This window comes from Zingiber officinale, chromosome 3B (genome assembly GCF_018446385.1).
Source record: "Zingiber officinale cultivar Zhangliang chromosome 3B, Zo_v1.1, whole genome shotgun sequence".
NCBI lineage: Eukaryota > Viridiplantae > Streptophyta > Magnoliopsida > Zingiberales > Zingiberaceae > Zingiber > Zingiber officinale.
Window position 1 is genome coordinate 112,747,425 of NC_055991.1, and position 16,372 is coordinate 112,763,796.

Sequence of the window (16,372 nt, forward strand, 5' to 3'; positions counted from 1 at the left end):
GGTGGAAAGACTCTTCTATCAACAACGTGCCAAGAGTATTTACCTCAAGAATAGTGATAGATGCACCAAATTTTATCAAGACTTGGTGAAGCGAAATAACAAAAAAAAATGCTATTATTACACTCATCAAACAATCCAGGGAACAAACAACTAGTTTGGATGAAGTCGCCGTGGAATTTGTGGAATATTTCCAAAGTATATTGGGTGAAGCCGGTCAAAGCTCTCCAATTGATGTTTCTTCCTTGCATGGGACTAAATTATCTCAAGCCCAAGCATCATCCCTCAAAGCTGCAGTCATGGAGGAAGAAATCAAGAAGACTCTATTTAGTATAGGCACCGATAAAGCTCCTGGTCCGGATGGTTACAATGCAAAATTCTACACGGCGGCTTGGGACAATATAGGGGCTGATTTCGTTGAGGTGATAAGGGAATTCTTCACTAATGGCCAGCTTCTAAAACAATGGAATCACACCTTGATAATCCTCATCCCTAAATCTGATCATGCTCCAAGAGTTATGGATTTTAGGCCCATCTCATGTTGTACGGTTTTCTACAAGGTTATCTCCAAAGTATTGGTGGCAAGAATAGCAAATGTTATGGATATATTGTTGGATCCGGCTCAAGTGGCTTTCATCAAAGGTCGTCCATAGGTGACAATATTCATTTAGCTCAAGAATTATTGAGGAAGTATGCTCGTAAGCGGGTTTCTCCAAGGTGTATGATCAAAGTTGATTTGCGCAAGGCTTTTGATACGGTTGATTGGAGTTTTCTTATGTCCGCACTTATTGGTTTTGGTTTTCCCCAACAATTTTATAGATGGATAAGGGAATGTATAACCACGGTCTCTTACTCTGTTAGTCTAAATGGTGGATTGCATGGTTTCTTTAGTGCAAGAAAGGGCTTGAGACAAGGTGATCCTCTCTCTCCTTTGTTATTTGGCCTATGCTTAGAAGTTTTCTCACGTTCTATGAAAGTTGTTTCAAGGTTAAGTGCTTTTCATTATCATCCAAAATGTAAATAAGTGGAACTCACACATATAGCATATGTCGATGACCTCTTGTTGTTTGTAAGAGCCGATGCTTCTACTCTTAACCTTATTATGGATTGCCTAACGGTTTTTGGTGATAAAGCGGGCCTTCGAGCAAATCTGTTGAAATCCAACTTATATATGGCCAGGTTTAGTGAACAACTATGGGAGGAGCTACTACACATAACCGGTTTTCAACAAGGCACATTTCCCTTCCGATATCTTGGCATTCCTTTTGCAACGGAGAAATTGAGGATTGCAAATTATGGGGCACTTCTTGACTCCATAAGAAAGAAGGTTGTATCTTGGCCGAAGCACACACTTTCCCATGCCGAAAGGTTGGAACTTGTGCGATCGATACTTCAAGGAGTGGAATGTTTTTGGTTGTCTATCCTTCCAATACCAAGTGGTGTTATTGACAAGATTTATGGCATCTCTCATTCCTTTGTATGGTCAACAAAACATCCACCAATCTCATGGGCTTCTATATGTCTACCCAAAGAAGAAGAAGGATATGGTTTATGTGATTTGCAAACATGGAATATGTCTCTCTTATATCAAATTCTATGGAATATTCAAAATCGAAGTGAGTATCTTTGGGTTCGATGGGTTCATCATCACTATCTCCGAAATATGGACTTTTGGCAATGGAGGAGTAAGCCTTCGGACTTCCCCCTTATTAAACTCTTACTTTTTATTCGTGATGAACTTGTACAGCGAACTACCTCATTGGCGCCGCAAACATGAAAATGATAGAGTGGTTTGCGGGGGAAAATAAAGGGTTGGCTTTGGCATATGAGTTTTTTTGTCCAAAAGCAGCTAAAGTGGATTGGTTTTCGGTGATATGGAAACCATATATTTTGCCCAAGCATAGGTTTACATCTTGGTTACTTGCTCATGGAAGACTAAGAATGGCGGACACCATCTCTTATGAGTCCAACAAATTATGTACGTTGTGTCACCAACAAGATGAATCCAATAATCATATTTTCTTTGATTGTGAGATTGTCAAGCCTCTACTTGATAAAATCAAGACATGGATGGGTATCACTTTTGACATCACCAATACGGCCTCCTTTCTCGATACATTTCGACAACATTACAAAGGTAAAAGGCAGCAAATGAAAGCAAGGCATCTTGCCTGATCTTCCATGATTTATTTCGTATGGAACACGTGTAACATGAGTCGATTTGAGAATGTTGTTCCTTGCTTTGAGAAGATATTTCACAAAGTCTAAGTTCATGTTTGGCGCTTTGTAGATATCAAGTAATTCTTTTGTAATGTGTGGTAATGCTTTGTGATATGCTCGAGTATTATATAAAGTCCAAGTCATGTTTGGTACTTTGTAGACACTAGTGAGGTCTTGATGCGTGATGTTATGTATGGAATTTGTTTAATGGTGTCATACAAAGTCATAAACCTCTTATGCACTTTGTAGACATCATATGATTGTATTTTGTTCTTTTTGGGAGTAAAATACATTTACCTTCCCCAAAAAATGAAATTACCTCATGCCTTAATGTCAATTGCCTTAATTGACATTAATATTTGTCTTCATCCAATGAATCCAATGCATCCAATACATGAGTAATTCAAATTGTTCACCCGTCATCCAATGCATCCAATGCATAAGTAATTCAAGTTGTACACTCCTCTTTCTTCATGAATTCAAATTCATTAAATCATTTAATAAGTACAACTCATTAATCATCAATTCAATTGACTCAATAAGTCTAATTCAAATTGGACTTAATCCAATAGTTGGATCTAATTGAGTCTAATTTGAATTAGATTTAATCCAATGATCCATCATATGAATCCATCTCCATTGACTTGTTATTTGTGTGTGACCTAATAGGTTCTCGTAACGTTAGCAATGTATCCAAATCAATATTTAGATACACAAGCAATGAGTGGCATCTAGCAAGGCATCATTGCTACCCAAGTGACGAGAATGTCAAGATCTGACTTAACCTTTTCGTTGCTATTATCTTGTATGACTCAATCCTTCTATTCTTGATTTCTAGATTGATCAATGAGACATAGACTGTGGCATCCTCTTATCAATCTTTGTGTTTCTTAATCTCTAAGTCAACACTCAATCAAATATGCTCAATATTGTATATTGACTCATTTAAGCATGACCATGCATTCTTGTGTCTTACTAATCAAGGGGCTCACAGATATCACTTCTGTTATATGGAAGGGATAGATCTCATCTATATCACTCACATCCCTCTGCATAACTTATTGCATACCTAGTGATCGACTTTATGGTCCACCCTGTTATGGGTGACGTTTGTTGATACCAAAGCATACAACTCCGTATGTAGGGAACCGTAGTGATTTCAGGTCTAAGGATTATTCATACTAATAGTCACATGAGAATGTTTATGGCACTCATATAATGATCCATGAAACATTCTCATGGTGGGTTATCCAGTATATATTCTGTAATATATACTCATGTGTCAACCTAATATCTCATATTCAAGACTTGTGAGATTAAGTCATCCGTTGACCTACATGCTAGTCTCAATGCATTAATATTGTCCTTTCATATTAATGTTTGACTAGGAATAGTTAAGAGTAGTGTTCTATGTATATCTAGAATATCTCACCATTAATGCAACCAATTGATATGTTGTGGATTAGAACCTCCTACTTTAGAACATTATTATACTTATTCATTTGACAATGAATTGAAGTAAATATAATAACCAATTTTACCTTTATTAATATTAAATATGATACAAAAGGATCTCATAATTGGTACTAGGGCTAATACTAACACTTTTAATCTTTTATTTTATTTATGTAAGTGTTAAGTATAAAGCTATAAGTCGAGAAAGGATTTTTTATTTTCTTATTGTGCAGGCTATTCACCCCCTCTCTAGTAGGCCGCCAGGGGACCAACAAGATGAAGTTGTACTTACAGCTTGTTATATACTCAATAGAGTACCAAATAAAAGAATTTTAATAACCCCTTAAGAACTTTGGCACATAAGGAAGCCTAACCTCAAACACATAAAAGTGTGGGGCTATAGAGCCATTGTGAGGCTTACTAAACCCAAAAAGAGAAAATTGGAAGAAAGAGATGTAGATTGCATCTTTATAGGCTATGCACAAAATAGAAAAGCCTATAGGTTCTTAGTAATTGAACATAGAATCAAGAGATACAATCTTTGATGAACAAATATTCAGTTCTATTTCTAAGAACATAAACAATGACTTGTGAAATGATGAAGTTGCTAACTCAAATGACCAAAATAAGGTAATTGAGCTAAGAAGAAGCAAAAGGGCAAAAAGGCCAAATCATTTGGTCTATATTTTGTTACTTATCTTATTGAAGGTATAAGAAATGAATTAAGTAACAAATAGCCTTCTATTTTAATACAAAAGATGATCTTAGAACATATGATGCAGCTATGAAATCACAAGATGCATCATTTTGGAATGAGACGATCCATGATGAAATAGACTCAATATTGTCAAATAATACTTGGGTTCTAGTGAATTTTCCTCCCTATTCCAAGCCAGTGGCTTGTAAATGGATTTTTTTTTTTTAAAAGAAAATGAAAGTAGATGGAACTATAGATAAATATAAGGCTAAATTGGTAGCCAAAGCCTATACCCATAAATAGGACCTGATTATTTTGATACATACTCACCAGTTGCAAGGATAGCTACCATAAGGGTACTATTTGCAATTGCATCAATCCAAAAATGTGAAATCAACCAAATGGATGTTAAAATTGTATTTTTGAATGGTGAATTAGATGAAGAGATGTATATGAAACAACCCGAAGGGTTTATGGAACCTGGACAAGAGCACAAAGTGTGTAAACTTGTGAAGTTATTATATACACTTAAACCAAGCTTCAAAGCAATGACATCAAAAATTTGATCAAGTAATATTTGCTAGGGGATTCAAATCAATGAATCAGATAAATGTATATACAGCAAGTATTCAAAGGTGTCATAATATATTTGTATATGAATGACATGTTGATCTTTGATTCAGATTTAGAACAAGTCTTAGAATCCAAAAAGTTACTATCAAGCAAATTTGATATGAAAGATATGGGAGAAGTCGGTGTTATCCTAGGCATAAAGATCCAAGGAAAATAAGGATCAATCCTACTCTCACAGTCTCATTATATTGAGAAGGTTCTCAAATGGTTCAATCACTATGATTGTAAATCGACTTTAACTCTCTTGGTGGCACTAAAATTCATCATGTCAAGAATGAGGGTTCGACAGTATCACAGTTGGAATATTCACAAGTGATAGAAAGTTTGACGTATGTCATGACTTGTACAGGTATGGATATAGTTTGTGCAGTAGGGGTGTTAAGTAGGTATACAAGTAACCTAGAAAACAACATTGGTTAGGTGTTACAAGATTTCTAAGATATCTCAAAAATACAATAAATTATGGTATAAGCTATAAGTAAGATCCTTCAGTATTTGAAGGATACTCAAATGTTAGTTGGATAACGAATAAAGATGATCACTCTTTAACAAGTGGTTGGATCTTTATTCTAGGTGGAGGAGTTGTTTCTTGGGCATCCAGGAAACAAATATGCATAACTGACTCCACCATGGCAGCTGAGTTTGTAGCTTTAGCTGCAGCTAACAAGCAAGTTAAATGGCTAAGAGACTTGTTGTATGATATACCAATATGGCCAAAGCCTATCTCTCCTATAACTATACATTGTGATAGCACAAATATGATTGTCAAGACTTATAGTTAGGTTTATAATCGCAAGTCAAGACATATTGGAGTGAGACATAATATGAATAAAGACTTGATAACATGTGGAGTCATAACCATAAATTATGTTAAATCCAAAGAAAACTTAGTTGATCCTTTAACAAAATGATTAACTAGAAATATAGTTGAAAGAACCTTCATTGAGATGGGGTTGAAGTCCATGATATAAACCTTCAACAATGGAAACATCAATCCAACACTATCACATTGTGTAGTCTTGGATTCAATGTAGTGAAAAGTACATTAGACAAATGTTGAAATATTATATCAAAGATAAGTATTTAAATTTCTACTAGTAAAGTGAGGATGAACTTAGTGATTCTTAATTAGTCTCAGAAAATGCCACAAATGACGAGGGCATTTGAGAACTTGCCTATATGAATGTAGGATTTAATTATCTATTAAAGTTTTGGACTTAAACTTTGACACATTCATGAAAGGATTGCAGCATTATTCAAAGTGTATGCTATTTATAACAATTGGAAAGTGAATATGTGTGTGATGGCTCATGCAGTTTGTTACATAAACTTTTGGTTCAAAGCTTAGCTGTCAAACTGATTTACATACTTCTAAGAAACTATCACTAAAATAGTGGTTCAATCGAAACATATCATTATTGATGCACAAATTATCAAGATGTGTTTTATAATCCATGAATAAAATATTTTCAATTATTGAAAATGGCGGAGGATTGTTTGATATTTTAAATAAATGAAAATGACTAAAAGTCGAGACTTGAAGGCAAAAGTCATGACTTCTCTAGAGCTTAATAGAATGATGTTGAAATGACCAAAACTTACGACTCAAGGAAAATAAGTCCTGACTTTTTTCTAGATTAAGGAGGTCAAGTCGCAACTTGATAGTTATTTTAGCAGTTTTTCATAACATGTCTTAATCCATGTTTTACTCTAGGAGTGCAAACGAATCAAATTGAGGCAAATAATATGAAAATATTGATATTTGAATTCGAGCTCGAAAATATATATGATATTCAAAATGCGATTCGAAGCTAAAAAATACAAATAGTTTTGGATCAAGCTCGATTCAAAATAAAATTCGAGCTAGAGCTCAATTCGAATTATTCGAACCTTGATTCGAGCATATTCAAACTATAATTTAAAATGCCTTAAATTTGAATTCGGTTCAAATTATTCGAACCTTAATTTAAATATATTTAAGTTAAAATTATGTAAAAATAATTAGAATTCGATTCGAGTTTGACTCACAAGCCACTCATGAACCATCAAACATAATAATATAGATTCGAATTCAGCTCAAAACAATATTCGAACATGTTCTAGTTCAGCTCAAATTCGATAATTTCTAATATGAATCGAATATTTTTGAGCTGGCTCGAAAAGCTCACGAATCGGCTTGATTCATTTGCACCCCTATTTTACCCCATGATCAAGAAAAGACACGTGGCCCCACTAACACTCCAAAACGTGGGTAAACTTAGTGGGAAACCCCATGAAGTTATTGGTAACCTCCATGATGTGCTTGATTGTCTATAAATAGACCAAGTCGGATGAAAATCAAGAAAACACATTCTTGCTCTCTTTTCCTTTATTTTTTGAATTATCTTACTTAGTGTAAAATTTAAGCAATTAGCTTCATCTAATACTATAGGATATTTGGTCTTTGTGTTACATAATTTATATACCAAATAAAGCCTTAAGAATAGTACTTGAACACGATTTAAAGTTCAATACATTTATTCTTTTCCTTTTAAAGCTTTCAAGTTTAGTCTTGTTGTTTAGCACTAGCCTACTACTTCACCAACAGTTTCTCAGCAACACGCCAAAAATTCAAATGTTATTAGACCAATTTAAGAACGCAAACATTTACAATAAACTTCACTCTTATGCATTTGAAATTTAATTCCTTCTCATACTAAAAAGTCAGCATCATTAGTATTTATTACTCGGGAAAAGAGCCAGTGTAATACAAGTGTTGGCTTATATGATCTCAGAGCATTCTTCTACCTTCCTACTTTTGTTCCTGTGTCGCAGAAACCTTCAGGTCAAGTCCTACGTTGACTCCATTGTAAGCGATTGGAGCATACATCCACAGTTCATCTGAACTCAGGAGCTGTGTTCGTGGAAAGAACAAACTTAGTTCGATCGCCTTGGCAAACTTAATCTTTAGACCAAAAGTGTTTGTTCTACTTGCCTTGATTTGTAGCTGCAAGAACTTGACATATTGGACAGCTTCCTCCAACATTGTGCTTATGTCAACCTGTTCCATTTTGCTAATCAGTTTCACAATTCTTTCTCATCTAGTCTGAAATCAGACATCTAAAACTCACTTTAGTTCCATTAGGAACCAGATTCTGCAAAATTTTCAGTCTTGCGTTGATTCTTTCCCTCCTTTTCTGCATTCATGAAACAATAGCTAGCAATATTGTTCTCTTACAGTTTGCGATGCTGGAAAATTTACCCTTGCATATAGACTTTGTGGATTAGTTGATGGCTCTTGTTCCCCCATCTGCCTTTCATTGACATCTTGCCATGTTTGGCTCCGAATCCTCTTCGACGGTGACGGTGACGGTGACGGTGACGGTGAACTCTTTTCGACCTGCATTTAGTCTAACTCATTTAAACAAAGTATAAATTGAGCTCATTCCTAACAGCTCAAACTTTTGAACTTACATTCGATGAAACCTGATTCTTCCTCGAGGTTTTAGAGGAGACACCGTCGACTGAAGCTCTACCCTTTCGCTTAGCCTGCAGCATTGAAACAGGCTGTCCAATCTCACTGCTGCTTGCATCTTCACTCAAATGGGCTAAATCTCCAATTGAAGAAGCACAAACTGGTGGCCCTGGAACTCTTAGAGCTGCATCTGTTTCATTCACACAAAAGCCATCGCCACTATATCCACAATGCGGAGCACAGAATTCCTTGTAAGAACCGATGTTTTCGATTTCAGACGAGTAATAATAGCAATAAGAAGAGGAGGAATCAGCAATGGCAGAAGAAGAAGAACAACAAAGTGGGAGTTCAAAGCTTGGATCAGGGAAATCTTGCTCCATCAAGTGTGCCAGCATTGCAGAGTCATCTTCCAATGAGCACTCCATTCTCTGGACTTGGTCAAATGGAGAGATTGGAGTGTGTTGCAATGTGTCGCAGGGAGTTTTATACAAGCAGAGGAAAAGCTTGATGCAAGTGATGGGTTGACCAAATTAAGCACTCATAATTGCCTGTGCTTGACAAATAACATCCATTGACTTTTTCTGATAACCTGGTTAGAGAATTTGATTTGCTGAGAATGGTTAAGATGAGATGCAAATTGCTATGATTAATATTAAAAATTGATAATGAGGAGATTTGCATGGAATTTATGGGAGAGTAAGGTAGATGTGTGGTTTTGATTAAAATAAAGACAGTTAAGGAGAAAGAGGTGAGCATGATCTTAGAGATTCCCCGAACTGGAACGCGTGAAGTCATTGTCAAGATAATCAACACGGCTAGATGTTTTTTTTTTCTTTTTTTTTTTCAAAAATCATAGAGAGTTAGGATCATTCTCAGTAATTTATTTACAAATTACTTGATTGTCAAGCACTTTCAAATATTTCTCGGCATTTTCCATCTCACATTAAGTTGTTTGATATCATTCCTCATTCCCAACTAAGTAGCTTGCATTTCTTCAAGTATTTTTTCTATTAAAGGTTGGTAGTTTGTTGATACTCAGATGATTGTCCTTGATCTTGATTGTTATAGGGGAAATTTGGATGATTCCTTCATCTCGAGTTGTATGTGTTTGAGTATAGGTTGTTTGGCATTGCATTGAAGTTGTTAATTGCATCAACTTGTTTAATTTGAACCAACTCTGTGTAGTAGTATCTCCAAATGGGTAAACCTCTTTTATATGTTTCGTATCTACACACACTTCATAATTTGTGATAATAGCATTCATCGGATTTGTATTCATCAAATCAAATCTTTTTGTTAGGGTGTCCATCTTCGAAGAAATTAAATTTAAAGCATCCACATCATACTTTCCTGGGATTTTGATTGGGTTGCCACTACGCTTTGATGCCCACAAATGATGGTTTAGTGCTACACTTTCAATGATCTCTTTTGCTCCATCAAGTCTTTTGTTCATTAGTGTTCCACCAACTACAAAGTCTAAGGAAATTTTAGTTTGATAATTGATGTCATTGTAGAAAATGTGTATCGCTAGTCATTTCTCCAATCCATGATAGGGGTATAATCTTAGCATTCCCTTGAATCTATCCCAAGCTTCAAATAAGGATTCCTCGTCATTTTGCCTGAAGCATGCAATAAGATTTCTCATATGAGCTGTTTGGCTTGGCGGATTGAACTTCTCCAATAATCTTTGTTCACACTACTCCCATGTTATTATACTATTAGCAGGCAAAGAATTGAGCCAAACTTTTGCTCTGCCCTTCAAAGAAAAGCCAAACAGAAGCAATCTTATCATCTCAGCTGGAACGTCATTCATTTTCATTATGCTACATATCTCATAGAAAACCTCTAAGTGTTGATTTGGGTTCTCGGAGGATCTTCACTCCCAAACTGATTCTGCTAAACCATAGAAATTATCGCAAACATGATTTCAAAATTATTGGCCTTAATGGTGTTGGTGCGGGAAACATTCGACGATCGAACCCAAGTTTTGATAATGGTAAAGGGATTCAAAGTTAAGATTATTTGTTATCTGATATGTTGAATGAGTTTGCAGGAAAGTCCTAACTGCGGTTAGGTAGGTGGAAAATCCTAAGGGGCGGTAACCTTAGGTCCTAGGGGGTAGTAACCCTAGGTGGAGGGAAACCCTAAGGGGCGACAACCTTAGGTCCTAGGGGGTGGTAACCCTAGGTGGTGGAAAATCCTAAAGGAAGGGGGGGTAACCTTAGGTCCTAGGTGGTGGTAACCCTAGGTGGCAGAAAACCCTAAGGGGCAGTAACCATAGGTCCTAGGGGATGGTAACCTTAAGCGAAAAGTCCAGCCGATCTGGAGGACTGGACTGGCATCGGATTTGCTCTCCTGAGTGGAGTAGGTGAGGACGCGTTCCCTGTAGAGGGAACAGTAGGCTTCGGTTCAACCTAGGGTTTCCGGTCGGAAATTCGAAGTCAAAATCGGACAGTCCGGTGATTGTCATACATTTTCTTTTATTCTATTATTATGTGCTAACTTTGTTTTGCAGGATATATTATTGTTTTGTGAACTAACATGTCTTGTAGGGTCAAAAGAACAAAGTTTGCCTCAGGTGAATAGTACCCGAGGCGCCCTCATGGAGCATGAAGGCGCCTCGGGTGCAAAGGAGAAGAAGTGCGCGCGACAAGGCTGGAGGCGCCTTCATTAAGGCTTGAGGTGCCTCGAACAGCCTTGAAGGCGCCTTCAAGGGATATGGAGGCGCCTTCAAGAGGATCAGCAAGGACTTCTTTTGCGCTTATTGTTACGATTCCGCAAGTGCACGGATTCATCGTCAGTAATAAAGATTATCGATCCCACGAAGACTGGTTATAAGCACTAGCAATGGTTCACTTAGGATTAGCTAAACTACCGATGGTTGTAAGTTATCTAAAGAAAGGAGATTGGGAAAAGGAAACAAGAACTAGTGAAGAGAGAGTAACTAATTTGGTTTATGAAGAGTTCTAGGAGTTCGGTTTCATTGTGGTAGTATTGATGTATCACATTCTATCCTTTACTCATTATCCATCAACATGCATTCACTGGAAGCTAATGTAACTATCCTTAGGTACTAAATAGAGAAGATCCCTATGAAATCCTGTTACGGTTAACCCCTGCCACTAGGGCGCCTCGGTAGATCACAAGAACGTAACTCTAATTGATGTCATTAAGGATAGAAATAAGGGCTTGGTTTGATCTCTTACTTCCTTGTGGAGAAGTTGCCTCTCCTTTCAAGGAAGTACCCTAGATGTCTATGAACAGGTTACCTCTGTCACTAGGGCCCCTCGGGTATATGATCTAAGATACTCTCTTTACGAGGTTAGCAATTCCTATACAATCAACTAATACACAACAAGTAGTTGAAACAGAGCAAGCTAAATCATCCAATGAATAGAGGGATAAATATGAGTCTTACATCAAAACCAATCCACAACTGCTCCATAATCCTAGAACAAGGAATCTACTCCATAGACGTCGGAAAAAAAACCCGAAGACATAATGTAATTAAGCATACAATCCTCAAACAAGAAGAGAGAAAGAGAAAGGATGCTTATCCAACGACGATGAGCGATCTTTGAATCTAATCCTTTGCTTCTGGAGTTGATGTGGTGATGAAGGATCGCTAGACGGAGGTCCTGGACGGCGCAGAACGGTACTAAGGTGATTCTCCCTTTGACGGCTCGCTCCTCCCTTGAGGAGAAGGGGTAGAACCTTTTTATAGGCTAGGGCACGGCTGCGGCGGCATGGCCATGTGGATGTGGCACGACCGTGCCTTCTTCTGCTTCTGGCTGTACTGCACGGCCATGCCAATTGGTATGGCCGTGTGGATCTGGGGCTCAGCTCCTAGGACACGTCCGTGTAGGATTGCATGGTCATGCACTGCTTGGTTGCGGTCGTGGGGGGCACGACCGTGTAGGATTGCACGACCATGCAAGGATCTGTCACTGTTTAGCCGCACGGCCGTGCAAGAGTTGCACGGCCATGCACTGTCCTTCTTTTGTTTGGCCACACGGTTGTACAAGGTTGCACGGTCGTGTTCTCTACCTCGTTCCGATGGGTCGACAATTGCTGTTTTTTGCTCCGAAAGCAGTCCCTATCAACACAAAACCAAACAAAGAGCAAATATCCAAACAAAAGAGTATTTATGATGAGTACATGATAAAAGAGACAATCATGCAAAGAATATATACGTATTGTTAGAATGTATACTAAAAGTCTAGCTTTTTGTATAAATATTTATTTTGAAATAAGAATCACATTGGTCAAATGTCTACATTTATATACTAAATGTAGTTGTTCATTTAATTTATATTGAAGATAACATGGTGTGTGATGTCACACAGAAGATCATGTTATCAGTTCCTTATAAATTATAAATAGTTGTTCACAACTAAGATGGAATGGGACAAACCATTGGAATTGTTGTAGTGTAATTTGGTATTAATTTATCTTGACTATAAAATTACACTAGTACACTCTGAGTGTATTAAGCAGGATCATTTGAGGTTGTTCTTTTTATACTGACTGTAAAAAAGAATAGGACCTCTGTTATTATGGAAGTAAGTGCGTACTCTTAATCATGATATAATAACAAGCGCGTATACTTAATATTTATTTTTTAATTTATCAAAGGGTGAGATTTAGTTCGTTAAATCAATAGGCCCGATAAGTTGGGAAATAATATTATTTATATAGTGTGTTGTTGATTATAGAATGAAACTGTGTCCTAGTGATATAGATTGGTGATGTCCCCTTGAGAAGCTCATAAGGATTGTCATGTAAACCCTACAGGTGGACTTAGTCCAACATGACAATAAGGTTGAGTGGTACTACTCTTGGAGCTAAATAAGAGTAGTATATGGAGCGGACATTCTTTTATATGACTTGCTCCGAGTGGGAGAAGGCTGAGCTAGCTGCTTTCCACCTACGAGATGAGGCAGAAATCTGGTGGGACACGCAGTGCTCGATTATAGGTGAGCAACATATTACATGGGCAAGATTTAGGGAGGCATTTGAGAGTTAGTATTTTCCCCGTGCATATCAGATGACACGTCGCTAGGATTTTCTGAGTCTTCGGCAGAATAACCGCTCAGTGATGGAGTATAATGCTGAATTTAATAGGTTGGCCAGATTTTATCCAGAGTTGGTTGTTGAAGACAAATCTTGTATGGTCTAGTATGTCCAGGGATTGGACGAGCATCTTCAGGTGAAGATTGCTAGTTTTGGTCAATCATTATACATAGAGGCACTGGAGTCAGCTCAACAGAGAGTGAATACAGACAAGAAGAGAAAGCAGACTGATCGGACTTCCGGATAGATCCAGCAGCCACAGGCTACCAGACAGTAGCAGAGCAGTCATACTCAGCCGGGTCAGGGTACTTTTGGGTCATCTGGCCGACCCCAGAAGTCAGGACGATCTTCATTAGGACGTTCCCAGTCTGCTCAATAGAACCGAAAACACTCCACCGGTGACCCTCACTGCACCTTATGTGGATCCCGAGATCACATCACGTCTGCATGCACCATGGGGCAGTCAGTTTGCTATTATTGTAAATTGTCTGGGCACATGAGCCGAGACTGTTCACTGAAGGCTCAGCATGTAGCTTCCAGGATTTCTATTCCGGGAGGACAGTTTGGTCAGTTCGGGACTCAGTGAGGTGGGCCGAAATCCCAATCTTCGCATTATCAGCAGAGGATGGCTCCCCTTGCAGCAGCTGCATATGGCATGCACTGTCAGGAGCATTCCGGTATCCTTATGGAGTCCCAGAGTTCTATTTCGGGACCTCAGTATCTGACACAGGGCCAGTATTAGTTGCAGCCTCAGCCACTGGTATAGTATCAGTTGTAGCCTCGGCCATTGGTATAGTATCAGTTGCAGCCACAACCACCAGTTCAGTACTTACTGCAACACACATGCCCATCCCTAGCTCATTATCCAATATCGACTCAGTGACAGGCTTAAGCTCAGACGCAGCAGCCTTTGGTCGTGTTACCACCTCTACCACCGTCAGATACTGGATGAGTTCACGCGATCACCAAAGAGGATGTACAGCAGGCTGATAGATCCATCTTCCGCGGTACGGTTTTACTTTATGCATTTTCTGTTGATATGCTAATTAATACAGGTAGTTCACATTCCTTTATATCTTGTGCATTGATGAGAGAGATTGGTAGACTACTTACACATAGACCGCGGTGACTGACCGTCTACTTACCGTCTGGTGATACTTTGGATGTCACTCAGGAGGTCAGAGGTTGCCCGTTAGACTTTGGCAACATTATACTCACGGTAGATTTATTAGTACTGGAAATGGTCGAGTTCGACATTATACTTGGCATGGATTGGCTATCACCATACCATGCCACTATTGATTGCCAGAAGAGGGTGGTCATCTTCCGACCTCTGAACCAACCCTCGTGGGATTTCACTGGCATTAGAGATGATGGGATATCGACCATTTCTGTGATACAGGCTCAGAAACTACTGTTACATGGATGTCAGGGATTTCTATTGTCGTTGATTAATGCTGACGACAGTAGTAGTCTTCAACTCCCAGATGTTCCAGTGGTCCGAGAGTATCCGGATGTATTTCCATATGAGCTACCAGGTTTGCCTCCTCGAAATAAGTGGAGTTTACTATTGAGTTGATTCCGGGAACTGCGCCAACATCGAAAGCTACTTATCGTATGGCACCGAAAGAGTTGGACGAACTAAAGGTTCAACTCCAAGAGTTATTAGATAGGGGATTCACTCACCCTAGCTAGTGTATCTCCGTGGGGTTCTCCAGTATTATTCGTCAAGAAAAAGGATGATACTCTGAGATTATGCATTGATTATAGGCAGCTGAATGCAGTGACTGTCAGAAATAAATACCCCTTACCATGGATTGAGGATTTATTTGATCAACTCAGAGATACATCAGTGTATTTAAAGATTAATCTACGGTCTGGATATCATAAGCTGAGAGACAAAGATTCTGATATTCAGAAGACAGCATTCCGCACCAGATACAGATATTACGAGTTTTTGGTAATGCCATTTGGGCTTACCAATGCTCCCACAGTATTTATGGATTTGATTAACTGTATCTTTCTGGAGTATCTAGATCAGTTTGTTATCGTGTTTATCGAATCTATATTGATCTATTCGCATTCCGAGGAGGAACATGTGCAGCATCTTCGCATAGTCTTGGAGCCTCTTAAACAACATCATCTGTATGCGAAGTTCAACAAGTGTGCTTTTTGTCTACCCTCAGTTGGTTTTCTGGGACACGTGGTGTCTAGCCGAGGTATTGCAGTAGACCCTCAGAAGATCGAGGCTATCACCAGCTGGGAGCAGCCGAAGTTAGTCCAGGAGATCCGCAGTTTCTTGGGATTGGCCAGATTCTACAGACGGTTTGTTGAGGGCTTCTCTCTCATTGCTACGCCGTTGACACGCCTGACCAGGAAAGGCATGAAATTCACTTGGTCAGAAGCCTGTGAAATGAGCTTTCAGGAGTTGAAGCGGAGATTAGTATCGACACCAGTTTTAGTTTTACCTTCTGGAGAGAACGGATTCGTACTTTATACAGACGCATCTCTTTTGGGTTTGGGCGTTGTTTTGATGTAGCACGGCAGGGTAGTCTCCTATGCTTGTTTTCAGTTGAAGGAGCATGAGAAGAACTACCCAGTACATGATTTAGAGCTAGCAGCTATTATCTTTGCTTTGAAGATTTGGCACCATCATCTTTATGGTATTACTTTTGAGATGCTTACTGATCATAATAGTCTCAAATATATTTTCACGCAGAAGGAACTTAATCTCCGACAGAGGAGATGGATGGAGTCCCTGAAGGATTATGATTGTACTATTAGCTACCACCCGGGAAAAGCTAATGTAGTTATCGATGCACTTAGCAGGAAGTCCAGAGGGA

The 16,372-nt window shown here is 38.5% G+C and overlaps 1 protein-coding gene and 1 non-coding gene across 2 annotated transcripts; one reads left to right on the forward strand and one right to left on the reverse strand.

The window, feature by feature from the left end:
- Window positions 1–7,793: 7,793 nt before the first annotated feature.
- On the reverse strand, window positions 7,794–8,881 carry LOC122055123 (transcription factor BHLH133-like). The gene is made up of 4 exons (XM_042616509.1): window positions 8,518–8,881; window positions 8,314–8,381; window positions 8,113–8,178; window positions 7,794–8,042 (listed from the first exon to the last, which is right to left on the reverse strand). Exons 1-4 carry the CDS (start codon window positions 8,879–8,881, stop codon window positions 7,794–7,796), a joined length of 747 nt encoding a protein of 248 aa, XP_042472443.1.
- A 1,116-nt stretch (window positions 8,882–9,997) lies between these two features.
- LOC121968801 lies at window positions 9,998–10,104 on the forward strand. The gene has a single exon (XR_006108337.1). It is a non-coding gene; the product is annotated as a small nucleolar RNA R71 (small nucleolar RNA).
- Window positions 10,105–16,372: the final 6,268 nt, after the last annotated feature.